Source organism: Podarcis pityusensis (assembly GCF_964106645.2).
Source record: "Podarcis pityusensis genome assembly, chromosome: 2".
NCBI classification, from domain to species: Eukaryota; Metazoa; Chordata; class Lepidosauria; order Squamata; family Lacertidae; genus Podarcis; species Podarcis pityusensis.
Genome location: NC_138029.1, coordinates 49492348 through 49520115, shown reverse-complemented (window position 1 = coordinate 49520115; position 27768 = coordinate 49492348). Strand labels below are relative to the sequence as shown.

The 27768-nt window shown below is 43.1% G+C and overlaps 1 protein-coding gene and 1 long non-coding RNA gene across 3 annotated transcripts in view; both read left to right on the top strand.

Annotated features, from left to right (window-relative positions):
• The window catches only part of LOC308471368, a 43261-nt gene extending 37801 nt beyond the window's left edge, over positions 1-5460 (top strand). Inside the window, exons 4-5 of the long non-coding RNA XR_013982923.1 lie at positions 2008-2068; positions 5008-5460. This is a non-coding gene — a long non-coding RNA (uncharacterized lncRNA). The remainder of the gene's footprint in view (positions 1-2007; positions 2069-5007) is intronic.
• A 3786-nt stretch (positions 5461-9246) lies between these two features.
• SLIT3 (slit guidance ligand 3) overlaps positions 9247-27768 on the top strand; it is a 415965-nt gene continuing 397443 nt past the window's right edge. For both annotated transcript variants that reach the window (XM_080995211.1, XM_080995210.1), the window contains exon 1: positions 9247-9933. In XM_080995211.1, the coding sequence (XP_080851337.1) occupies positions 9746-9933 (188 nt within the window). In that variant the 5' untranslated portion in view covers positions 9247-9745. The remainder of the gene's footprint in view (positions 9934-27768) is intronic.

Here is a 27768-nt window from a genome sequence, read left to right as displayed (position 1 = left end):
ATGTTGGAAGATCTGCACTGGCTGGCTATTAGCTGCTGAGCCACATTCAAGGTTTCATTGTTGACATTTACTGCCCTAAGCAACTTTGGACCAAGATGCCTAGCAGAGTGTCTGTCCTGGTACAGACCTAGCTGATCTTTCAGATTTTGTAAGGAGACAGCCGGCAGGTTGTCACCAGTGAAAAGTGAATTTCCCCCCTCAAGTGGTTTGCGGAGACAGTAATGACCTTTAAACACCTTTTAAAAACTTATGTTTACCCACTCTTTCCCGAACACTTTTATTTTTGTTTTGTACACTACTCAGTTTTATCTGCAATATACAGTTGTTGTTTTTTAATCTAATTTTTTTAGGAAGTTGTATTGAGTGTTTGTGGGGATTTTAGTTTACATAAACCACCACTCAGAGTTGTTGTTTTTTATATTACAGGGTATACATTTAAAATAAATATACAGATTGGGCAAAGGGAATGTATCCAAAGCTGAATTAAATTAAAATATCATTACATAAAGGACCTCCTTCACAGGGAGATAGATTGTGTCTGTGTGTGTAGCTGCATTGATTCTCCTAACCTCTGAGCTGCTTGCTGTAATACTATGGTACCTTTCTGGTTTGGGTGGCTTATTTGGAGATTGACAGAGATTTTGCTATCCACTCCCAGAAAGGTCTCAGTGGTTATTGCTATACTACTACTACTACTAGTAGTAGTAATTTATTTGTACCCCACCCATCTGACTGGGTGGCTTCCAGCATATATAAAAACATAGTAAACCTTACAGAGCTTCCTTTTCTGGCCTGCCTTCAGATCGTTTCCTAAATGTTATATAATTACTCATCTCCTTAGCATCTGATGGGAGGGCATTCCACAGCATGGTCACCATTACCAGGAAGGTCCTCTGCCTGGCTCCCTGTGGCTTCACTTCACAGTGTGGGAACCGCCAGAAGGCCCTTGGTGTCTGGGCTGAATGATGGGGATGGAGACGCTCCTTCAGGAATACAGGGCCGAGGCCATTTAGGGCAACTGTGGCTCTATCCCATTGGATTTGTCCTGAATAGAGCATGCAACACCTGTGCTGAAAGGTCTACAGTTAACATTCTTGGCACAATTTGAAGTGCTTAAGGTCAATCTACCTTGAACTAGGCCTCTTCCTGAATGAACTTGCCCATACATTGAGTTCAGCAGTTGGGCCCCTGTTTGAGTGCCAGTATTGTCTGATTTTGGATGGCTGGAATGAAGAGTAAGAACATAAGAGGAGCCCTTCTTAATCTGGCCAAAGGCCCATCTAGTCCAGCATCCTGTTCTCAAGGTGGCCAATCAGATTCCTAGGGGATGCCCACAAGTGGGACATGCATGAGCTTAACATCACTTTCCCCACTCATGTTCCCCTGCAACTGGTATTCACTGTCTTCAGTACTGGAGCTGGCACACAGCCGTTATGACTAGTAGCCACATTGTTAATGGCGGCACCTGCATTGTAGAATGCCCTCTCAAGAGGCTTGTCAGGCTGCAGTTCTGTATTTATTAGAAGTCTGGCAGTCATGAATTTTATCTCAGACTTACCTAACCATTTTTTTAACAAATCACTGCTTATTTACTTGTTATTCAGGTTGCTTATTGTTAAGCAATTTTATTGTACCAATCTGTTTCGAACCATTAAAAAAAACTCCCTGAAACAGCATTAAAGAATGTGGCAGGATGTAAAATCAAATCTGATGAAGACAGATGTCTCTGTTGACTATCACCAGTGAGTATCACATCTTGAGGAACTCTGCATGAAGCTCAAGGGTATATAGCCCCATAAATAGAAATTAACAATGGCTATATTCCTCTGTTCGGCTCTGCACACTGCAATTCTATTGATATTAATGGGCATCAAGTATAATTCAGTGCAGGACTGAAAGCCAAAGAAAATATTTTCTCAAACCATGGGACCCCGCACAAACAAAGTTGCAAACATCACCACTTGGGGCTCAGAAGTGATTTAAATGGGATCTCTATTTGTTTTGCAGGCATAAAAGCAAACATATCCCGTGTGCCCGAGAGACAAATGTGGTTCTACTAAAAACCAAGGTAAGTTTCCCTTGCCTCAAGTCAGGTCTGTATTTCATTTGAAGTACTTAATGTTCAGGTCCTTGAAATGCTGGATGGTAGAGCTAAATGAGCTTGCTTTGTTTGAGCTAACTTCTCCTTACATATACATTTCTAAAAATGTATTAAGGTTTTTCCTGCAAATGAAACAAAGCAAACCACTTCTATCAGATGGTAATGACATTGGCTACTTCATAGGGTTACTTCCATTAACAGATGAACTAACTTCCATGCCTTCCAGGTTATAGAGCCTAAGTTTCTTTCTCTTCTACTTTAAATGCCCACCACACTACAGGTCCGAGGACTGTGACTCACTCATGCTTCCTGTACTTCTGTATTTGTACATGAAGTTCATGTCAAAAGCCATCATGAAAGGAGAGACCACATTTCAAATGTTAATATAGTCCTTGGAGCTTCACGGATTCTAGCTATTATACAGCAGAGAAGGGTGACTTTTCCCTCTTACATTCATTCTCGTCTCTGTCACAATGCAGGTGGGGTGGAATATTTTCCATATTAATCTAGGAAAGCTAATCCCATCTGTGGTAAAAGAGAAAGCGGTGGGGGAAAGAAAGCTATCCCTGAGGGTTAAAACATACACAATCAGACATGACAAGCAGTGCAAGCAACATGAGGTCCAATAGAGGTTATCAGGGGGAAAAGGAAAGGTACTTATTAGAAGTTGAATTGCCATACATAATTGTGTGAAAGGTTCAGCTGGTATCTTGACAGCCAATCTTGAAAAAGCAAGAGTCTTTTGAAAAGGAGTATGTCAAGGGAAAAGTATGAGAAGTGTGTGTCCAAAATATATCCAGTCAATCTTCTTGTTAAGACAGTGAACAAAAGGAAAGCAACACACACACACACACACACACAGACAACCCCCAAGGTAATAATGTATGATGTTTCTGCCAGCCCCTAAGACTGGCCTGTCACGCAACAGGGTGAAGTGGTTTTTCCCCAGGCAGCATCATGCATGTGGATGCAGATGGAGAAAGTAACTGGTGTCTTTAATGGTGCAACAAGACTTTTCAAGTGCTGGTCCTATCAGGGAGAGGAGGGCATGATCGGAAGTGCCATAGCTCAGAGGTAGAGCATTTGTTTTGCATGCAGAAGATCCTAGGTTCAATCCCTGCTACCACTAGGTGGGACTGGGAATGTCCTCTGTCTGAAAACCTAGATAGTCATTGCCAGTCAGTCATACTGATCTAGATGGAATCAGTGGTCTGACTCAGTATAAGGCAGGTTCTGATGTTCCTATTTGGCTTCTACTTCAGACAGCAAAATTTCATGGGCCAGCACTGCCAATGATTAAGATCCCAAACAGTTCTCTGTCCTCCCCAGTAAAGGTAAAGGTAAAGGTAAAGGTACCCCTGCCCGTACGGGCCAGTCGTGTCCGACTCTAGGGTTGTGCACCCATCTCACTTAAGAGGCCGGGGGCCAGCGCTGTCCGGAGACACTTCCGGGTCACGTGGCCAGCGTGACGAAGCTGCTCTGGCGAGCCAGCACTAGCGCAGCACACGGAAACGCCATTTACCTTCCCGCTATAAAGCGGTACCTATTTATCTACTTGCACTTGGGGGTGCTTTCAAACTGCTAGGTGGGCAGGAGCTGGGACCGAACGACGGCAGCTTACCCCGCCGCGGGGATTTGAGCCGCCGACCATGCGATCGGCAAGCCCTAGGCGCTGAGGATTTACCCACAGCGCCACCTGCGTCCCTTGTCCTCCCCAGTAGGCATACACAAACCCTACTCACCCTTGCTTTGGCACCAGAATGGCTCTTAACCCCAGGCCCTCTAAACAGGGAGCTGTTCATTTTAGGTCAGCTCCTCACTTTCATTTTTTGGACTCAGTTACAGATACCCAAGTAGAAACTACAATAGTAGTAGTATTTCAGAAATTCCTTGGTACAGAAATAATATGAGAGATATAAAGAGAGCAGAGGAGGAATGAATAATAAATTGTCAATTGTCAAACTATGACACAGGAACAGAAAAGAATTAAATAAGAAAAAGAAGTAAGAAAAGAAAGATGCATCTAGAAGAAAGAAAGAGAAAGTTAGATGAAGAGGATTTCATTCCTAAGGAGTATATTCCTTGGGCCAGTGGGCAATGGAACATTCCTGTTTTCCTGGCAACCACCCGAATGCTTCCCTGTTCCAAGTTGACATATGTTCCACCAACACAGAGATGAGGTTTTAAATGCAAATGTGTCATCTGGAATGACCTAAGGGTATTAGTAGTTGTATTTAAGGATGCATGCCCAAATTCAAGGGAGAGATAATTGCATTTTTAAAAATTATTTGTTAAATTTGGATCCTGCCTTTCCACCAAATGTTGTTCGGACATATACACTAGCCCTGCAATGGTCAGAAATAATTTAGATTCGTTGGTCAGTCTGTCTCATTTGGTCTTTAGTTATTGTATTATTTATTTATTGCATTTACATCTAAGTGGTCTTACAGTTCAGTATTTTTCTTTCATTCGTCTTGTTTAAAATCACATGCAGCCACCACCTCTGCAACTCTACATGACATACACAACTGATGCCCATGATTTAATTTGCCCAAGGCAGCTTCTGCCAACCTGGTACACTTCAAATGCTTTGGGCTATGACTCACAACTGCCTCAGGCAGCACAGCTGCGGTGTAAAGGATCACCAGGGCTTTATGTCGACACTTGCTTCTCAAACATATGTAGCAATCATGAAGAAGTATGCTGCTTGATGGATAAATAATGTTTTGCTTGCCCACTGAATAATCACAACCAGCCGATGCATTGAGGACCACAGATAAAAGGCGCCAGGCCAGAGGGCATAAGGTGTAGGCAGGTTTTGGCCTTGGCAATTCTTCTTTCAGAAATGAAGCACCACTTGTGTTTATCACATCCTGATGCTGAAACTTCACATTATTAACTTACAGGTACTTCACTGCTTCCAACTATGTAAATATCCAGAGTGTGTAGGAAAAGCAAACCTAACCTGAAGACCAGATGAACCCAGGTACATTATCTTTATCCTTAAGTACACAAGTGGAAGCTGACTTAGCTTACATTTAAACAGGAAGATGTGATTAGTCTTTAATATTTTAAGTGTTTGTTTAACTTTAGTTTCCCAGTTCATTACCTCAGCTTTAAAGCTACTGAAATGCAATTAACTGAACAGGCTAAGAAGGGGTGGGAAGAACTAATTGCTGGCCAAGATATGGGCTTGAAGACAATAAGTGATTGAGCAATTCAACAGAACCTGTTGGGTGTGATTTAATTACATGAGAAATTTTTTTGGGTGTTGCACTTAGAGAAATTAAATAAGAATGACTTTAAGGTGGGTTTAAAAGGCAGCCATATTTAGATGCAAGCAAAAAATACATTTCCTGGCACAGGTCCTTGGCCATCCACAAAACATGTTGTTCAATGCAACTCACGGCTGTCTCACATTAAGGAGATGAGATACGGCTTACTGCCTGTGTGGGACAATAAAATTGCTCTTTTTGAAAGACCATTAGTGGGCAACCACCCTAAACTATTTTTAAAAGCATTTAACTGATTCTCTAATGCTCCTTATTATGGCTGAGGGCATGACCCACTTGGAATAACATCCAAGGCTATTCTCTCTTCAGTTCTAAAGCCAGACTTTCCTGGGAGGGGAAGGGAATAGAGAGGGTCCAAAGGAAGCCCAGTGTTTCAGAGATCATGTATTGTAAGTTAACTGATATGGACCACTTGCTGGGGGCTCTGCCCCATCCATGCTCCCTTTTGTTTTCAGGTATGTGTCATGTTCACTCAAAAGATTATATGGCCAGAAGAGGACTATAGGTTCCCCATCTCTGGTTTAGATTGGAAGCTCCTTGGGGAAATATTCATTGACAAAGTAGAAGGGGAGGAAATGACTGGATGTTGTGGCACACTATGCACAGCACTCTACAAAAATTCAGAAATAAAACGGAGAATGACAGAGAATTCCTAATGCTCTGGTTCTCATTTTGTTTTGCTGGGTGCATGATGTTTTTACCTTGGATGCACCTGGCAGTATCATTTAAAAAAACAAAACCACTTCTCTTTTTACATGAAACTGTGCCAATCACTCACATTGTGCTTCCTAATACCTCCATCTGGAAGTCTCCCATACCCCTATCAAGCATTTAATAGCTAGATTGCATTTCTTGAAACATCAGTAGTGTATAAATGTGTCTATTCATATAAAGTTATAGCCACATATTTTGGGATTAGAAAATCTCCCTAAGTTGATTCACCACCAGACAAAGGGGCAGAAAGAAGTTACAGTCTGGGAGAAGCTGGGAAGCACATTGCTTGCCCTGAGTAGGTGACTAGCTACTGTATTAGAAAAGTTAAGTCTGGTTAAAAAGAGAAAGCATTTCTACCACCAGAGGGTAGTACAAGAGTGAGGAAAAAAGAAGAAAAATGTGATTTCATTGGAAGTTCTGGAACTTGAGAATTTTGAATAAAAGACTAACTTGCTGGGTGGCTTTCCCCTGTGTTGCTGTCTATAAATGTGTGGCTCTGGAAAACTTAGTGGTCTATGAAAAAATATCCACCAAAGCAGGGGGAACATGTACTAAAGACTTTTGCGCATCTTCCATAGAAGTCAGGTGGGACATTTAAACCTTATACAGCTATCCTTATATGTCTACTCAGAAGTAAGCCCCATGGAGTTTGATGGGAGTGTGCATAGGACTGCAGCTTTTGCTCCAAGAAGAGTGATTCTGGAGGTTTCAATGGAATGAGAAATGGTAAATCATAGGTCACCATAAGATTCTTGAAGGAGGAATCTGTCCACTTGTATTCTGCAATGCCTCATGCATACTAATGGTGCTGTAATGTAGTAGCTATGTAAAGAAACAATAGAAAGAATGACAAAAGAGCAAGCTAAAATTACTGGGTGATATCCAAGGTTAGTCATAGTAGACACACTAAAAGCAATAGACTTAAGTAATGGAGTCTACTCAGAGTGTGACTTAGTTTGTTTTTAACCACTGCCCTAGAACCAAGTAATGCCCAGAGAGATAAGGATGAAAAGATAACTTTTTAAAAGTTATGTAATTCCTTCTGTCCAATGAAACAAACCATGCTAATAAATGTGTTCTCTGTGAAATCAGATACGGTCTCCATAATATGGCAAACACACAAATGTGCAATTGTCACTTTCTAGTGCCTAGAGGAATGCTTCTAATTTCCTTTGTATTTAATTTATTACCTGTGGCCAACCACAGAGCTCGATCCAACTGCCTAGGTTTCTGCTTCCAGTTTCTGTGACCCACTGAGTTTGGATCACCAAGTGGTCAGAGTAAACACAGCAGAGCTTGCCTTTTGAAATCCAACTGCTTTGTCACAGAAATCTATTCTTTACAGCTTTGGTTCTCAGTGAAAAGCGCCTAAGACTATGGTTCCTCCAAACAAAGCTTCAGGAATATAAGACCTTCACAGGTATTTAAAGGAAACGAAGACAACCTAAAACTGTGTGGTTGCAGTGGTGGGGAGAGTGGAGATCTTATTTCTATAGTAGTAGCCTAAACATTTCAGGTGGCATGTTGTTTCAAAGTAGGGGTTGCTCCTTGGATCTCCCAGGACCAGGTTACCCACTTTTCAGAAAACTGGGAACAAGGATGAAGAGAACAGGGAATCAGCTTGCTTAGTAATGAACTGTGCTTAATTTATAAGTGTCAGAGGTCAGTCCTGACTGGGGTTGCCTTTTCAGTCCTGCTCCGCATGAGGGCTGCCTATGATGACTTAAGCAACAAAGACATTTTGATTTATTCATACTGCAGGTTTTTTAAAAGAGCAAACAGTACACATAAGTTACGCCAGTTATCCATATGCTTACCTTGTAAGATGGTCACTAATATTATTTTATGACTTGTAGGTGAAGGGCTGTGGCTGAGACATAGCGGCTTGCCCAGCAACCTCTAAGGGTCTTTTCCTCCCCATTGTTTGGCATACCTAACAACAACCCCCACCCCCCCAATAAGTGTACCTAAACTCTGAGAAATTAAGAAGAGACCTGATGTATAAGGCCAAAGGCTGTTCTCAGTGTCCAACCAGATATAGATGGGAAGGCAAATGCAGAGCATAGGATCTCTGCGCAGGATCAGGCTGCACAGTCACAACCCTCGCATTCCTATGTATGCTTACTTGAAATGGAAACAGTGCACTGAACATAATGGCACATACTTCCCACTGCATTTGCTCAGATGCCTTATTCTGCAGTCCTAGCAGTGTAGTTTCTAACAGAACTGGGCACGGGCGTAGCCAGGATTTTTGTTGGGGGGGGGGAGGACTCTCGGGGGGGGGGCAGTATCAACGCAATTGGTCAGTTAAGTATTTCTATTGTTTTACTTGATGGGAGCAGCTGCCTCCCTGCTCCCTCTCGGCCATGCCCATGGAACTGGGTAAAAATATGCAACCCTTCCTGCACACAGGAAGTCCCCTCCCCCCCTATTTCTGGTGGTGAAAGTAGTCTGGCCAATTAAACCTGGTTGGCAAAATGAGTTACATGGTTCTCATGGGGATCCAGGCTGTACCCTCCCGTGCTTCTGGGGAAAAAATCAAAGCCCTAGACAGGATCCAGTAAAAAGCTGGAAGTTTATTCTTTGGTGGAAAATAAATACCTGTACAAATAAATTAATTCTCTAATAATTATAATTCCTCAGGTTTCAGGCCTGAATCCTATCTCAAATAGCTGTGATACCACGGAAATATTTTTGGGAAGGGGAATAATTTACCTCAGCCTTGACGATACAGCGGGTTCGTGCTAATTTTTAAAAGGAGAAATGAAAGAGCCGGAAAGCCTGGCTGCTGGGTGAGGCGTCACGGCGGAAAAAGAAAGGCGCTTTGCCTATGCTCAGAGGCACTCTTTCCCCCTCTGCCGTGTGTGAGCCTGGCGCATCGAGCCCAAGCTTCGCGAGGTATCCTGCAGCAGCTCCCCTAGCGCGACGCTGAAGAGGACGCCCTGCGCGGAAGGCTCCGCTCTGCCCGCCCCTCCCTCCTTCCAAAACTTTCGCCCGACCTTCCCTGCCAAAGTTCCGAAGTTTGGTGACGTCAGCGGCGCGGCCGCCAATCCGCGCCGAAGGTGTTATTTTGGGGAGGGGAGGGGGCGGCTCCTCCGGCTCCGGCGCCCGCCTGCTTCGCCTTGCCCAGTCCATGGAGAGGCGGCCGGCTGCGAGCGCCCCTGGATCGCTCCCAGCTCCGGAGGCTCTGATCCCGGGACCTGGGCGCTGCTGCTCCTGCTGCTGCTGCCGCGGTCTCCAGGGGATAGGCTGGGCTTCCCGCCAGGCGCTTCCGAGTGCGCTCCTGGGCTGCTGAGTTCCGTGGCTCCTTCTCCAGCAACCGGTTACCTGGACTGCGAGGCAGAGCAGGATCGGGCAGGTTGTGGCTTAAGCAGCAGACCGGCCCCCTCTCTTCCACCCGCCCGCCCGTTTTGATCCTGCGCGCTTTCCGCCTGGGCTTGAAAGGCAACGCGACGATCCGTCCGGGGACTCGGAAAGAGATGCCTCCCGCACCGCCGGGCTTCCCTCGGCTGCTCTGAGATCGCTGCGTGGCGCCCTCGAGGGCTGCTGGTTGGGATCCGAGGCGCTTTTTTGGTGGGGTTCTCTTTTTCTCCCTCCTCCCCCCCTTCCCCACTTTTGCCCGGAGGAGAAGGCGAGCATGCTGGGCGCAGGGAGAACGAGCTGGGGGCGCCTTGGGCTGCTCCTCTTGGGGATGTGGAGCATCGCGCTGTGGCAGCGGACCGAAGGATGCCCGAGTAAATGTACCTGCTCCGGATCCAATGTGGATTGCCACGGACTGGGACTCCGAGCGGTGCCCCGAGGCATTCCCAGGAATGCGGAGAGACTGTGAGTACCAGCCGGAGGAGGGGGAGGCTGCTTTGCCCGCCAGGTTGCCGAGAAGGAGACTGCTCCTGCCGGGCGTAGATTAGACACAGCTGTTAAAATAAGATAGCCTAAGATAGAAACGGGGAGAGTGATGCTTTCGCCGGGTTGGACCTCTGGCCACTGGCAGCTTCAGGGCACTGAAGTTCCTGGGGATTGTGAGCCACGGGGAGGTGCCGGGCTGCTCCTCTTAACTTCCTGGCAAGCAACAGAGCTCAAAGCACTCCAGGAAGAGAGAGCCTTATAAAGAGCCTTTGTGGGTTTCTTTTCTAATTGCATAGCAGCTTAGCCATTGTGTGTAAATGCTCAGGAAGGAAAAGAGGGAGTGTGTGGTGGGAGAACCACATGCAACAAGTATGCTTGGCATTTTTCCACATGATGCTCACTGGAATGTCTCACCAGACTTTGCGCTGGCTTACTGACATTTGCACATCCACACTGCATTCGCTCAAGGTGCTTCTGCTTGGTTGCAATTGGAGGGGGCATCTGACTGCCATAGTCAATATGTAGGGTCCTTTAATATGTAGGGCTGGTTTGTGGTTGCCTGCAAGGCTAACCCGAGCAGTCTGTGACTAGTTCAGCCTCTGCTTGTTTCTACAGCTGGTTTTCCACACGCATTACATAACTGTGTGTGTCTGTGTGTCTGTGTGCCTAGTGGATTTGGGGACAGATGGCCCCAAAAGATCTTCAAATAAAGAAATCCAAACATAAATGGGAAGTGTTAAGTGACTGGAACCTTATCTTTCCCGTGTCTTGATAGATTCACTAGAGCAGTTCAGGAAATAGTTATCTCATCCCTGATCTAATGCGTGATTAGTTTTCATTTAGCATTTAGTAGGATTATGAAACCAGCCATATAGCCACAAATGAAAAGGCCTACATATTCCTGCAGAAGTGAAAGAGTCTTATGGCACCTTAAAGACTTAACAGAGTCATTGTGGCACAAACGTTCATGAACTAATGACACTACATTGGATGCCCAACATGTTATATCCTCTGTTGGCTAAGGATGCCTACAAGAACCCATTCCTATTACACATGGGTACAGTTTTAAAAATGTAAACAGTGAGGCTTAAGAATCATAAAATGCAGGGAGTAGGTCGTTAACACTTGTGTTTACAAAATGGATAAACTGTGTGTGTGTATTAATCATTCATAATCTTTCTCTCTCTCAATATATATACTGTAATCTATGTATCTATCTACATATATGAAATCTGCAACACAACACTTCATGCATCAAATGAAGTAGGCACTAATCTATGCCACAGTGTTTCTTGAGGGTGTCGAAAACTGTATCTCTGCTATGGCAGACTAACACAGAATTTTTTATATGTTCCTAGTTACTGCTCTATATTACTTTCCAAATACTTAAATGCCTAGTTGGTTTCGTTTGTGCACCCCATTGCCCTCTTTGTATCAAGGAATTTAATGTCGCTAAAACTTTAATCTAAAGTTCTTGGAATTTATTTTAAAAAACAGATACGCCATTGGTTCATTATAGCAAAATCCCATAGGGTCAGTAATAAGCCCTCAAGTATTTAAATACCATCTTTAGGACCAGCTAATGCTCATGCTTGCATGGTGAATATCGGTCCTAATGAAGGCACTGCTTTGCTGACCCTGTGAAATCCTTACAAATAAGTTCCATTGTGAATTAAGTGGATTTAGGTCCAAGTACATGTGTTCAGTATTGAGGTGTCAGTTATGCAGCTGGAAGCATGCAGAGTTGAACACTTCAGATCACCTTTGTACCGTTTTACTATCTGGAGCCAGTAATAAATGAACTGAAGTATGGATTAAATATGTCTTCTTCACATGGCTAGTGACTGAGATTCTAAAAGCTTAAACTTGATTTATGCACATCTTCAAAGGAAAAAGGCTAGCAGACGGATCCCGACAGAACTTTGCGTTTGAAGTTCTCTAATAATTTCACTCTACCCTTACGAAAAAAGAAAACATAACATTGAAAATGAGTGTCAAAATTTTTCTTTTGGAGCTGAATCCTTTTGGTTCCAGATGTTGAGCTTCAATCAACAGTGACATTTGATAGGGTCAAAAAACATTTGAAAATATGGTGTACAGTATACTGAAAATTATGACCCCACACTGTTATGATCTTAGTAATGTTGTCATCTTAGTAATCATACCATGCTTACACTTCGAAATATGAGTCTGAATAAACCTTCAGAACTACAATTTATCCCCAAATGTTGAATGTTTTAGAGAGCTTGCTAGTATCAACCTGTGGCCAGAATTAGGCACCTCTCATGCTTTCTGTGCGCATGTGCAAAATTAATGGAGATGTACCTAGTTTTGTGCTAGGACAATACAGCTTTAGCCAAAGTCTTTTTTTCTTCTTGGAGGCAGGTGTTCCAAGAGCTCCACAACCCAATTGCAAACTATTCCCCTTCGTGGTGAGAAAAATCCTGACCAAATCTAGCTACATTTAAGATTAAATACCTACTTCCCTGGTCCTCCCTGCATCCTGCTTCTTTTCCCATCAGTCGGTTGGGACAGGCACCACTATCACAGGCTGGTGCTTTGGAGAAAGTTCCACATGGTGTGACGGGTATTGCTTGTGTCCCTTGGGGATAACAGGTCTGAAAAAGGAAGAATTTTTAGACCATTGCGAAAACTTGATGCATTTTTGGAACAATGTTGTGAATCAAAATGTAGGAATTGATGTAGCAGAGTAGTATTTAGTTCTGCATGCCTTTTAGTTGTGTGCTGCTAAGCCCTCTACTAGTTTGCCATTTTTAATATGCCAGAAGACATGGAATAGAAGCCTGCACACCAGCTGCTTAAATACTCCAGCTTGATTAAAGTAGTTTGCAGTGCAGTTCTATACATGTGTACTGAGAAGTAAGTTTTTATTGTTTTCAATGGAGCTTACTTCCATAAAAGGGTTTATAACATTGAAACCTTAACTTTCTCTATAGGATTTGAGTTCAGGCAATGCAGTTCACATACAAGGGGAAAAGCCCTGTTGCACTCAGTGGGACTTCCTGCGGAGTAAGCATGACTAGGATTGGGCTGTAAATGTCTTAAGAGTAAAATAATACCCTCACATTTTAAATTATCTGTGCGCTCCTCAGTGTGCAAATAGTAAGAGCAATCAAGACTTTGCCAGAGTGAGATATGAGAAAAGCAAAACCTGATAAAGTTTCACGTCAGTGTATCATGTGAAAAGCCCCACATAAGCCAAGAAAGCAAAGAATTCACCAACAAAATGAGAATGACTTTTACTGTGAGGACTTAATATGAGCCAGCTTTTTGCCATTCCTTTTGCTGTTAATACATATGAGCTTGTGTTTTGGAAATCACATTTAAACCCTCAAGTATCATTATGATTCTGTTTTCCCAAGCTAAAGCAGGAATTATAAATATATTTCAGATTTAGACTTGTCTGAACTTGGTTAAGTGATATATATATATGTGTGTGTGATTGCATCCAGACCTCTTAAACCTACAATTTAGCTTGCTGCTTATGGTCAAATAAATCCATTCTTTCTTAGAAATAAAACCTAAATTAGGTTCCATTCCTATGCATGCTTTACTTTGGAGTATGTCACATTGAACTCAGGTAGGACTTATTTTCCAAGCGAACATGGGCAGTCTCTTGACCATATGCAGATATGGGATGGGGGTTATTGGGGTAGGAAATTGTAGAGTGTGATTGGAAAGAACCCTGAGATTATGACCACAGTCAATCTAAAACAAATGTCACTGAGAAATAGCATAGTATAGAGTAGTTAACATGGTGGCCTCCAAAAATTGTTGGATTACAGCTCATGATCATTGGTCATGCTGGCTGGACCTGATGGGAGTTGTAGTCTGACAACATTTGTAGTGTGCCGTGTTGGCTACCCCTGGAAAAGTGTAAGGCCTTCACGCCTGATCATTTGACTTTGGGGTGAGGGGGCTGCAGTGTAAGTGTGTTGAGGGTGAATCAGTGAGCAGAACTAACTAATAGAGACAAACTTCATACTCTGGGAATCACTACTTTGTCAGAACATTTAAAAAAGATGAAACAGACATTTAAGAAATAACTTGCACTGGCAGTCACATATATTGCAATGCAAACAGTTTTTGAGATTTAGCCCTTGGGTTTGTGTGCTTATGAAATCTGTACTTGTAGCAGAAGTTCTTTTCCTGATGTTTGTGCCACAAATGCAGAATTTGGGGAGCTTGAAATCAGATGTCACAGCTGAAACTGGTTTCTTTCAACCTTGTTTGTGATCATTGGTAAGCATTTAAAATGAATTTTGTGCCGAAAGTGTTGCTGACTGGGACAAGTCTCGGGCTGTTTCTCTACTTTGCCTTCCAACCAGGAGCAAGAAAAATGAGCTGCTTGTTTTGTCATAATATCTGCAGCAATATATTAAGAAACTGTCTTTGTTAGTGGCAATTAGATCCTCAAGAAATCCAGCCAAAGCCTTTTAATTCTCAGTCAGATAGTTCTGTAATGCACTAACTTGAAGGATAGCTCAGGAAGTTATATTACATAGACATTGTTTATGAGTACTTCAGATTACTTTATTGAGTCTCCAAGTCCAGCAGGAATGTGTCTCTCCAGATGTTGTCGGAACAAACACCCATCAGCTCCAGCCAGCATGGCCAATGGGTGATGGGACTTGGAGTCCAACAAAATCTGAAGGGCCACAGGTTCCCTATTCCTTGATCTAGTCTAAACTAGAATCACTAGAAACAGTTTTAAGTCCCTTCATAGTTATCCCAGAAAATTGTCCCTTCAGCAGAAGACTGCAAAGCGTTACTAAGGTTAAAAGTTCTAGATAAATTTATTTACTAATTTATGTGCAATGATACATTTATATTCCACCTATGCTCCAAGAACCTCAAGGTGGCACACATGGTCTTCTTCCTCCCCATTTTGTCCTCACAACAACCCTGTGAGGGAGGTTAGGATGAGAGACTGCGACTAGCCGAGTGTTATCCAGTGACTTTCATGGCTGACTAGGGATTTGAACCCTTGGCTCCCAGGGCCTAGTCCAGCACCCTAAACCACTGCGGGTAGGTTGCCACCTTGCAAATGGGACACCAGATGCATCCACATAACTACCCCAGTGCTGAAGAAGGTGGAACTGCCATGGATCTTCTTTCCCTCCTCAGTTCGCAGTCTCCTCCCCTCCTGCCTTCCTCACCACATGTCTGGAGACTGAAGCAGCAGGTGAACAAGGGGCGGGCAACTGTACTGGGCAAAGCTCAAGTAGGAAAATCCACAGAATTTGGATTTAAAGGTATGCACCCCATGTCTGGGTTGCAAGACTGACTCAGGGTGGTTTGTGGGAGTGGAACTCTGCTTGCTAAATGGAACATTCCCTTCCTGTCCTCTCTATGTGTCCCCTAACCCTCCACAGCAGATTTAGAGGGTCATGAAGAGAAAGGGGAGGTTCTGCTCCTTGAGAAGAAGCCCATTTTGCTTATGCATGGACACAATTGGCTATAACCCAGAAGTGGAATAAAACTATTCCTTCCTGCTCCTGGCTGGCTAGGGTTTGCTCCACCACCCAAACACCATTTTCTGCAGCCTAAACCATGTTGCTTCCCCTGCTACAGGATAGGGCTTTGGTGAGTTTCACGTTGGCAGGCCTGCTTGGGAGAAAAGACACTGGAGTGTGTATGAAGCTTTGTGGCCAATCTTTAGCACAGGTTTGACCTGGTGAAAGCTATTGATTTGCCAGTTGAAATATTTGCCCCCTGCACTGTCTGCCCCACACATGGGACATTCCACTAAGTAAGCTACAGCCTACTAATGCTTTTTCGGCTAGCTGGCACAGTTGGATTTTTGAGAAAGTGCCCTGAGAGCTATTCACAAAACGGATGTGTTGGGGTGTGTGCCACATATCTAAGAGAGGACCACAAAATAGTGCTGAGATACCTCCCACCAGTCACCCTATTATGGGTGGGCGCTGCTATGCTATCTCACAGAGAGAAGCTCTTTGCACCTCTTCTCTGTTTAGAACAGATGGCATAGTGGGCTTCCAATACTAGCATACAATCTGTACTTGCGGACAAGTTTAAAGGGATGTGTACACTGCAGGAGAGGCTGAGCCAGATAGTGAGCAGGAAGAGAAAACAGTGAATCATGTATTGTGGATTTTTACTGAGACCTTTTGGGGATGCCATGGAGGGTGCTGGTGGGCACACTGGTGCCTGTGGGGACACCACTTGGCAAAGGTGAAACTGTTGATGTGCCTGTAAGTGGCATGTGGTTCTGTTTGATCAAAAGCTGCTAGCAATTCTTACAAAGCACAGTAACTGGCAGAGAGCAAGGATTCTGCATTTTGCAATACACAGCCTACTTTAGGCTTGCCTCTCAGTGTCTCTTGCAATTCTCACAGAGCTAGGGTGATGTTAGCAATGTCACACATAAGCCTAAATAAACAATGCAGAAATTCCTTAGTGATACATCCTTCTAGCATCAGGAAGACTAAATACAGAGGACACAAATGGTGGTTAAAACAAAAAATACTTACGATGATTCACATAGTAAACACACAAGAGTGCCTACCATCTGCATTGCAAGAACCCACAGAAAACTATTTTCTTCTTAAACCTCAAGAAAGGAAAAAGTCAGATGAAAAAGAATTTAGGTTAACTCTGTGTGTTTTTTAGCCGCTTCCTCCCCACCCCCAAGGATGTTCGCAAATACCTTTCACATGAGCAGGTTCTGCTGTTGCATAGTTAGAGCATGTATGGTCTTCATTTTCTTAGTTGGATTAAGATGTGCTGCTAAAAGCCATAATTCATTATGCACTTCCTGTTCACAGAGTGTGGGAACTTTAAAAAGCACCCCTAATAATGGAGACTTGCTTGCCCTAACAGTCCCTTAAAATAAGTTTAAACAGGTAGTACTGTCTATTAAAAATGTTATGCTTTTTGAGAAGTGTGCGTGTGCGTACACACACACACACACACACACACACACTGTATAGTGTGAGTTACACTGATTGGGAAATAAAGGCTTGGATATATCTAATGCCAATATGATGTATCTGACTTTTAATCTTCCTGCGGAAATGTAGATGGGTCACTTTTAAAACAACGTAGACGTGCTGCTCGTAGCCGAGCTGTGGGTTCTTGGTAAAACTGAAACATGCCATCTTTTAAAAAATATTGTTTACTGTCTACCCTTTGCTACTGAAGAACAAATAGTCCTGTATCACAGACAGCTCTGAAGGCATTTTGCCAAGTTGCATGTGACCAAGAATTAATAATAATTCTTATGAGCTGTCTTTTGTCTGTCAAATTTAATTTGAGCAGAGCAGTCCGCATCAGAGCTGACTTTCAAATATACCACCACAGACGCATGCACACGCACAGAGCCTCAAATGACCTGAGGATGTGCTGAGAGTTTAATTTTATATGCATCTCTTTTATCAACTTAAAATATGTGTCTTCTGTGCTCAAAGTGGCTACTCAGGGATGCTTAAATGCAGAAGTGAGACAAAGTGAATAGCTAAGAAAAAGTACAGTAGGTTCCTGTTTTTTGTGAGGCTCTCATTCTGTATGGACTTCATTTGTTCTCCCAGGGGAGCAGCATGGAATGAAGTCTGCACTGATGGGACTGAATATGGATTGGTACCACATTTCCCTCCCCATTTCAGAACTAAGGTGTGGAAGGACAGCTTGTTCAAAGGGTTGATTTCAGTAAACATCTCCCTATTCGTTATGGCTTAAAGTGTCCTTTAATTATTCATTTCCTGATTGCAGTCCACAGTTGGCAACGGTCTCTCCCACCTCATGTGTTTTCCAGTGGCTCCTTCTCCTGGTTACCAACTCTTTAATTCATTTCCTGAACTGAGTTAAATAAAGGGCCACTACCTGGGAGAACCAAGAATTGATTCAAAACACCCCAAATGGAGAGACCTTTGTGGCCTGCGATCCTAAACACAATTTCTAAGTAGTAAGTCCTGAATAGAAATTACTTTTGATTAAATAGGATCTTGTCTGTGAGAAGGAGCACTGCAGGATTTTTATGGGGAACAGAGTGTCATATTGTGGTGTGTGTGCCACAGTTTTAATTCGACTTTCAACTGATTGCTGAAGACCATCACCTTAGAAACATGCAAGAGCCCTTGGACTCAGTTACACAGCTGCAAATAAAATGTTTTAAGTGCAATATATAATGGGGCACTTCAATGTATTTTTTTTAAAAAGGCTTTAAAAAAGCATTTTTATATGTGTGTCGATTTCACCCTTGTGTGGAAAAAGTTCTGAAACAGAGGCTGGAGATGCAGCAGCCATAAATAACCCCACAGTCCTCCCCACCCCGATCAGGGAAACACAGCAAGGCCTGTATCTGTTACCAGTTGGAGCAGGGGTAGGCAACCTAAGGCCTGGGGGCCAGATGCGGCCCAATCGCCTTCTCAATCCGGCCCGCGAACAGCCCGGGAATCAGCGTGTTTTTACATGAGTAGAATGTGTCCTTTTATTTAAAATGCATCTCTGGGTTATTTGTGGGGCATAGGAATTCGTTCATTATTATTTTTTTCTGAGGGACGGTGAACCAGCCCACGCCTGAAAAAGGTTGCTGAGTTGGAGGGTTCTTGTGCTCTGTTAGTCAGTCAGACAGTCTTAACAGTCTCTCTCCCTCTCTTTTACTTTTCTAACATGTAGATGGGAGCTGCTTTCCTGTTCTGTTATCCCACACTGCTGATAATTTGTGTGTGAAAACAAGGACTGCAAGGGTAACCTAGTTGCCTGTGCCTTTGCCACTGTGGCTCTTGATTGGGTAGAAAGGGCATATGTGATTGTCCCCACCTATGTACTTCTGGTATTCATGGATCTCCCACAGTAGTTTTTGTTGGTTTAGCTTAGTTTATTTAATAACTTGCTTTTTAAGTCCCAAGGGACTCTCCCAGTGTGACTTAGAATTGTTAAAACAACAAGAAAACAGTAAATAATGATAAAACAATCTAGTGGCAAATCTGATTGGGATGGCATTTGATCTACTGGAGGTGCCCATTAAGATGAGGGAGAGCAATTTTCACTTAGTTGTCCTCCTATTGCAGACCTCTGTGGAAAATCCATTGTTCGGCCTGGGGAAACCCTCTAGAATAGTGTGAAAGGTGACGTGGGGGTAGGGCTGTAGCAGGAAGAGGGGGACATAGAAAATCACCCCCTTCCTCTTTGCTTAGCAGCCAGGAACATAGAAAGCTGCCTTATACTGAGTCAAATCATTGGTCCACCTACCTCAGTACTGTCTACCCTGACTGGCAACAGCACCCCAGGCTTTTAGGGAGGGTTCTCTCCCAGCCCTTCCTGGAGATGCCAGGGATTGGACCTGGGACATTCTGCATGCAAGGCAGATGTTCTGCCACTGAACTATGGCCCTTCCCTCCATTGGACACCGCCACTGGATCAAAATCTGCATGGAATTACGTAGTGAATTTCAACCAATAAATTAAGCCATTTGAGTAGCCAGAAATCTCAGTATAAAAACCAAATAAAATACCAAGGCTGCAATCCTTTAGCAATTATTTGAACATCATTGAATTCTGAAGGACTTACTTCTGAATAGACATGCAGAAGATAGGTTGTACAGTGTCTAAAAATAAGCTCCTCTCCTAGCACCCAAAAGAAATCAAAGTCAGTACCAGGAGAGATTTGCACTGTTGGTACACCACAACTGAAAAGGCCCTATTTATGGTCACCCCTCTTCTCTAAAAGTAAGGGCACCCAGAAAGCAGCCTCTGATCTTAATACATGTGGGAGAAGCCCATCTCTACGGTACCCAGATTACACCATGGGGAACTGGCTGTCATTACAGGGTGGGATTCAACTAACAAGTTCCACCAGCGGAAGCCTATACAAGGACTTCTGCTAGTGCTATGGGGCTTCCCCTCCTCTGCTTCGCTTACTACCCCACTGGGATACCGTACCTCCCAGAACAGTGCACTAGGGAGCAGTATAGAAGAGTGGGCAGATCATTATTCCATTAGGCAAGCAGAAATGCTTACACTGATGGAGCGATCCTACGTTGAATTCCTCCTGCAGCTTGGTGTGACCAAATGGCCCTCCCTCTTTCCCCCTCCATCTTCCTCTCTCTGTCTTCTGCTTGGAAAGAAACCTGCAGCCGTAGCACCCTGCTGTAGACAGTGCTCACACAAAGCAATGTGTTTCTTCAAGCGAAGTGGTTCAAGCAAGTGTGGTGTAGTGGTTAAGAGCGGTAGTCTCGTAATCTGGGGAACCGGGTTTGAGTCTCCGCTCCTCCACATGCAGCTGCTGGGTGACCTTGGGCCAGTCACACTTCTTTGAAGTCTCTCAGCCCCACTCACCTCACAGAGTGTTTGTTGTGGGGGAGGAAGGGAAAGGAGAATGTTAGCCGCTTTGAGACTCCTTAAAGGGAGTGAAAGGCGGGATATCAAATCCAAACTCTTCTTCTTCTTCTTCTTCTTCTTCTTCTGAGATAATAAATTAATAATGATTTCACACTACAGGATTTGTGTGTGCTGCGTGTGCCTCTCCAAACAAGGATAAGTTCCTTGCTGAACACAGGTTCTGAGCATGTACAGTTTGAATAGCCGGGCTCAGGCATGCTGACCGTGAAGTTTTTATGAGGTTTGGAGTGTTGTGTTACATAAATGCTTAAATGCATTCTTGGATGGAATGAATAAAGTTCTCCTGACGTCGGGAACATTTTGTGTTTATAGCCTGATTTGTGGAGTTTAGTTAGCTCCAGTATCTCCCCCAAAGTGGCTGGATCAGACCTTGGTGGTTGGTTGGTTGGTTGTTTTTGCTGAAAAGTATTTATTAAGATTAACTCTCTACACTAGTTGGTTTCCAGGAGCACAGTAGAAGCAGTGGAGGAATGGAGCGAAACTGAGCAGCAGAGACTCACACACGTTAATGTTCTCATTAAACCATAGTTTGTTTTTAACTGTTGTTTAATGGGGCATGCAAGAGGTGCCAATAACTGTGGGTTAGTCCAGCCCATCTCTCATTCTGAATATTCTCAGTTAGAACATGTTGAAATATGGGGAAATTTGAGCCTTGATTCCAAAAGTAGGCCCAGGATGTTGTGGTACTTGTAAGGCTTATGCTGTTATCTACTGCTCAGATTGCTTGAAGTGTTGTCGGTCTGAACACTCTCAAATGTGGAAGCAAGTCGGCAAGCGAATAAGTAAATGGATTCACTTCGCAAACTCTGTTGTAAACTGCAGGCCTTTTATCCTATCTATCCCAAAAGTGAGACAGCAGCATGTTTTACTGCTAGCTTGATTAAAAATTAAGTGTTATCACAGGCTGAAGTGCACGTAAAACACTTGTAGGTCTGCTCAGACTGCTGCTGACAGCCTCTGGTCTCCTAACATCTTCTCAATTGAGAGTTGGTAAAATACTTGCATTTTGCCTAAGCCTTCAAGGGAGGCGGGGGGGGGGGGGAGAGATATCTGCTGTAAATGGCCAATAACAAAACAAACAAACAAGCAAAAAACAGTGAAATGCTTGGTTTGCATTTCAACAGTATAAGCAAGAATCCAGTTGTCTAGTGGCTTGGTAACAATTTTAAAACATGGCAAATATATTAGTTAATCATATGGATGCAATCAATCCTATAGGTATTGCATCTTAATGCAGCTAATGTTTTCTGCACCAGTGCAACAGATACACAGGTGCTTAAGGTGTTATAAGGGCTTTGTTCACCAAAAAAGTTCAATTACTACAGCGGCATGTACATGGTACTATTATTATTATTATTATTATTGTATCCCACCTGTTCTCCCAGGAGCATAGTTCTGCTCCCCACACCATTTTAATCTCCACAACAACCATGTGAGTAGGTTAGGCTGAAAGCTAGACTTCATTCAGATGCTCGTATCTCAGTTGATTAATCCAAGATATTCATCATATTTGAATTTCTCTTTCCCTCCTCTCTTCTTTTCATGCTTCAGCTGAAGAATTTCAGGGTTAATTAACCATAGTTTTGTCTGATGTCTAAACTGGGAATACCAGGATTAGAACAAAGGGTGCTTCCAGACGGGTGTTTATTGTGGTGTTGGTTCTCCTCATGCATGTAAGGGGTTTTTGTGTGTGTGTGTGTGTGTGTGTGTGTGTGAAGTCCACATGATGTCATCGACATCAAAATGCCAGTCCATATTTCCCTCCCATTTAATCTTGATTTACCTTTTCCGGGGGAAATCCAATAAGTAAAAAAAGCTGTTCATAATGACTTGTTTGCAAATTAAGCCCCCATCTGGAAACATCCAAAGTAGCATTGTAAACCACAGCTTGAAGTTAGTTTAAGAACCTGGTTTGCTCTGGGCCTGGCAACAATAATTTCCCAGTATGGATGTAACAAGAAACTATAATTAATTAGCTCAGGGAGACTTCAGTTGTGGCACATAAGAAGGGAAGAGGGAAGTGGTAGCTTGGGGAGAGAACGAGTGGCGAGCAGAAGACATGTGCACAACTCAGCGTCGGAGAGCAAAATGTCATTGCAATATGAAGAACTAAGAGTAAGGAAATCTTTTTTTCTTTTTCTTTTGCCATACTGATGAAAGCAGAAACTTTTAAACTAATAAATGGCAGCTGCAACAAACTCTTGTAGTGTGGAGTGTTTCTGTTCAGAGTGCAAGCCAGCCAAGCCCATGGAGAACTGAGCTTGCTATTAATGTGTGTAAACACGCGCGCACATACACATGTATGTGCTGAAGGTAACTCATTGTAACAGCACAGCTGAAGCTGCACATGGATAATGCCAACCAAATTGGCTTTAAGTCTTCACACAGAATGGTATCAATTATCTGGGTGTTGTTTCACTTAGAGGAAAAAGAATTTCTTTAGAGAAAAATCTGGTCAGGGCTAGGAATATTGACACAATTGATGCCAAGGGTTACTTCCTTTGTGGGCCTGGGATGGCCTTCCAAGTGAGAGAAAAACCTAAGGATGGGCAGATAATTGCAGGTTTTCGTTTTCATTTTAGCAACTAAAAACCCTAAAGTCATTCCTCCACACATAATGAGCCACCACAGTCTTCTTCTGCATCATCACAGTGGTTGTAGCGTTTTAACTTTTGCTGTGTTGAGCAGCCAAGCTGGCAGACTGCATCAATGAAGAGATTTTATTTCATCCCTTTTCCTTGCCATGGCTTATGTAATTCCTTTCCATGGCAACTCCTTCCAGAGGTGCACCAGCTTTCTGGCTGGTACCTCCTACTACCGTGGGAATGGTTCGACCTGTTTGCTAGCCATTAGGGATTCAACCTAGGATTGGGGCAGGAGAATACTCAATTCTTGTGTTTTGGCCCCAAAGGGAGCATCGCTGGAGCACTGGGAGTTTGTCTCTCCACACAACTGGCAGTGTTAAAATGTCAGCTGTGTGCTAAGTAGGTTAGGAATGAACACCTGCTACTATAGTCATACGTTGTTGCATTCCAGCTCCCATCAGCCCCAGCCAGTGTGTGTAATGGTCAAGGGCGATGGGAGTTGTCCAGCAACATTTGGAGGGCCTAGGTTAGCCACCCTCGAGTTACAGGATTAAGCTGACACTTGTTAAAAATCATAGCGAGGCAGCATATAGATCTTCAAGAAAATGTAGAAAATGTAGAGCTACGCAATCATCCTCCGCAGATGGAATAACAAGTACCGGTATATTGCCAGATGCAACTGAAGAGTCCTGCTAGTGGAAGCCTGTGCAAGGACTTCTGGGAGCGTAGCGGGGCTTTACCCCTCTCCCCTGCTCTGTGCCCCCCATATTTGCTTGGGGGGCCTTGGGAAAACCCCCATAACAGTGCATCAGGGGGAGAGGAGGGGTCATTCAATCTAGCAATCTAGCTGAAATATTTGCACTGATCCAACGATTGCCATAGCACTATGCCGAATTCCTCACAGAGAGTCACAGCTGAAGGAAGATGGATCGCCCTACAAAAGAGATCCAGGATGACCTTCAGGAGTGTAGGGAAGTTGGGTTGCAACCTGGAGATTCCCTGCTGGCTTTACATTTGCTGCAGAATTTTGAGATGAGGCAGCTTTGCTTATTTCTGCCTCTTTCCTCCTTTTATTTATCACCGTCTGAGCAGCAACATCTAGAATCCTGGTTCCTACAAGAAGGAAGGGAGAGGGAAACAAACAGAAGATGTGACTACAGCTCCTGGGCAATGACAGCAAAAATAATGCTTGCTTTCTTAATTACAGTGGTACCTCGAGTTATGAACTTAATTAGTTCCGGAGGTCTGTTCTTAACCTGAAACTGTTCTTAACCGGAAGTACCACTTTAGCTAATGGGGTCTCCCGCTGCCACCGTGCGATTTCCGTTCTCATCCTGGGGCAAAGTTCGCAGCCCGAGGTACTACTTCCGGGTTAGCAGAGTTTGTAACCCAAGGTACCACTGTAATTTTGTTGGAGGTGGTATTACCGAGATTAGTGAGCAGTGTTGATACCACTGGTTTCACTGCACATGCCAAGCATAAATTTCCTTCAAGGAATTAAGTCTTTTGTCAACCCTTTATGACAGAAACTGTGCCCCTTTGGATGTTGTTGGACTACAAGTTTCATCATCCCTGACTGTTTTCCATGCTTGCTGAGGATTATGGGAGTTGTATTCTGTCAACATCTGAGGCGCCTTAGGTTCTCTGTGTGGGGAATCGCCAGAATATATTTGCTTCCAGACAGGATTGCCATTTTCCTCAAAAAGCATATGTGTATTTATTATTACATTTATATCCCACCTGCAAGAAGCTCAAGGTAGCATACATGGTTCTCTCTTTCCTCAGTTTATCCTCTCAACAGCCTTGTGAGGTAGGTTAGGCTGACTGAAGGTAACTGGCCCAGGTCAGTAATGTGACTCAACTTTATTTTAGTAATATCTGGTTTCTATGCTCTCTTGTGGCAGGATATAAAACATTCCACAGTTGGTGTGGAGGTGGTGATGTATTTTGAAATATTTTGTTTCCCAAACCACTGATTCACTTGCAAAGAAAATATAGATATGCTTAAATATATTTTTCAATCCCGAGTGATGGAAGATAGGCCCACCATGCAAGTTTCAGGAAATAGCTATTATATGATGGGGAAGGCTGGAACAAAAGATATTCTGACACACAGTGCCAAGCCCTTAAGAATAATGGTTGAAAGCAGAACGCTTAATATGGCTTAATGGCACAAATATGTTGAAACACCAATGTAATAAAAACAGTGCAAGTGGGATTTGAAAAGCAAATGGGAAAATATTAACATGAGAATGCATCTGGAAGGATGGGTGGGAGTTTAAAAGTGTCCTCATGTTCTCCTGGCAAACGCAGTGGTGGTTCTGGTTCTTATTAGAACAATTTAGAAGTCAACAAACTGCTGACCTTAATTAAGAATCTTTTCATAATCTATCATCCTCTTCCTACAGCAGTTCCTTGCTAAATAATCTTAGGAACTTGTTTTGAGCTGGGAAAATGTGTGTCTTGAATGCTCAGCTTGTCTGGAACAAAGTAGGGTGTTTTTTAACCATCTTTAAAACGATAGCTATGAGTAATAGGAACCCTGAAAATTATGGGTTATGACTGAATAATAAAATAAAAGAAATAATAGGCAGTACTTGGGTAACGATATTCTGTAACTATAGAAGCAAAAGTATATTTCTAGAGTAGGTTTGCATTTTTTTATCAGTCCATCTCCATGCAGAAGATTACTTTCTTTAATCCCTGCCTGATACACAGGATAAAAGCAGGGATACCTGCTTTTGAGTTGTAGGAAGGAACCTGATAAACTGAAAGGAGAACTTTGTGGTGTGTGGAAAGGACCCTTTTAGAGGGAGGAGGACAGAAACCAGCCAACAAGATGCTGTGGAATAATTCAAGCAGAAATATTCCTGAGATGGCCAAAATCATGATCAGATGCAGGAAGGATCATGTCCGCTGACGTGCTAGGATTAAAACCACAAGTTCACTGCTAGTATATTCATAGCCTTGCAACAATTTCCCAATCACAATTCTGGCTCAGGATATAGAACAGTGGTTAATACACAGCTCATTTGATTTTTTTATTGTTAATTTTATTTTCTACATTTTACTTTTTGTTTGTAAACATCTCTGGAATCTCATATACCCACTCTGGGGTGTTCATTTTGAACCTTTGATATCTTTTATGCCACTCTGTCTGAAAGAAAAGCCTTTGCAGAATTACTGGAATGGTAGCTGGGAAAATAAAACCATCCCACTCGGTTGGGCAGAAGGCTACTCTTCAAGCTTTGCCAGCCGCCTTCTGCTGAAGATGATTGGATTGGGTTCAGTACCGTTCAAGGAAGCTGTGTGATATTTTATGTTTCCTTTCTTACGGGAATAAGGGCTACTGGATATGAGTCCACAGTGTTGTGAAGCAACATTTTCAGTAGCTGTGGCAGTTCAGTTGCCTGGGAGACACTTAATTCATGTGAATTTGGGGCGATGGCTCAACCCTGCTCTCTCCAGAGTACAATGAATGAACAATTGACTTGTCTCCTAAATATTTGCCCAGAAAATATTGACCCTTAGTTGGTGTATTGCTGACTCAAATCGGCCCTCCACCTACGTATTATCCAATGGGCTAATGAAAGGAGGGTCTTGATTTACACATAGTAAAGCCCTTGCTTTAAAAGCTGTTGATGCATTTTAAATTATAATTTAAAATAGTAAAATTTTGAACTGTAACAAAACAGTTGGAGAGAAAGAAGTAGTTGTTGTTCCTGTCACCACTGCTGTCCTACAGCAATCCATTGTTATTACCTTTTAAAAACAACAGTGTGTCTTTTACCCCCAATAGCTACTGCATATGCTGCATGGGAGATTGATACTTCCAGAACAGACAATGAAGTAACACTTTGAAAAGATGTCCAAAGCTGCTGAGGAGCATGGGTTTGTGTAGGACAGAAGCTTCTGCTTCATTCTCATCCTCCTTCCATTGCTGACCCATGGTATGGTTATTGAACATGAGGCTTCCACCTTGCTGAAGCTAAGCAAGTCTAGGTCTTGCCAGTGCCAGAGACATCCAGGGAACCCTCAGTTTTGTGCCCCCTCAGTGGTTCTATGATGAAAGGACGGTGGGATATAATTGTAAGATCTCTCCTCCCCTCCCCCCATCCCAAACCTTCTTTGGCTACTGTTTGTTCCAACCAGTGGTTTGATGGGTTTTGAGGTTTTCTAACCAGTGGAAGAGCTCTAAGATGTGAACGGAGGTAGAGAGATGTGGCAAAGCTTAAATGATTGATCATGAAATTCATGCTGATTTACACTGTCCGGTGTCAACCATCCCTTAATTCATTTTTAACTGCTGATCCATTTTCTTTACCTGTTTAGAGAATAACGTAGAGGTTTTGTGAGTTGAAGTGAAGCCAACAATGATAATAATGACTTCCCTGACTTTCAACTCTTTTATCATCGGATAATTATTATTATTATATTTATTTGTTTGTTTGATATATATACCTCCCTTCATCATAAGATCTCAGGGTGATTTACAGAATAAAATACAGGATAAAAACAAGTAAATAATTAAAAATAAAACAGCAAAATAATAACTCCCACTTCCCACAGACACATTAAAAAAGCTGTAGAGTATTAATCAGCCCAGTTGAAGAGGAATGTTGAAAAGGCCTGGTTGAAGAGGAATGTTTTTGCCTGGTGCCCAAAAACATACAATGAAGGTGCCCGGTGAACCTCCCTGGGGAACGATTATATAAATAATAGGAGGATATTTTATGGGTGTGCTTCATACTCATAAAGGAACATTGTGAGGTGTTCCCAGCCATACACAGCTGGACAGTGCTCCACAGTACAGTATGGAAACCTCGTGTGTTGAATCTAGTGTTGCA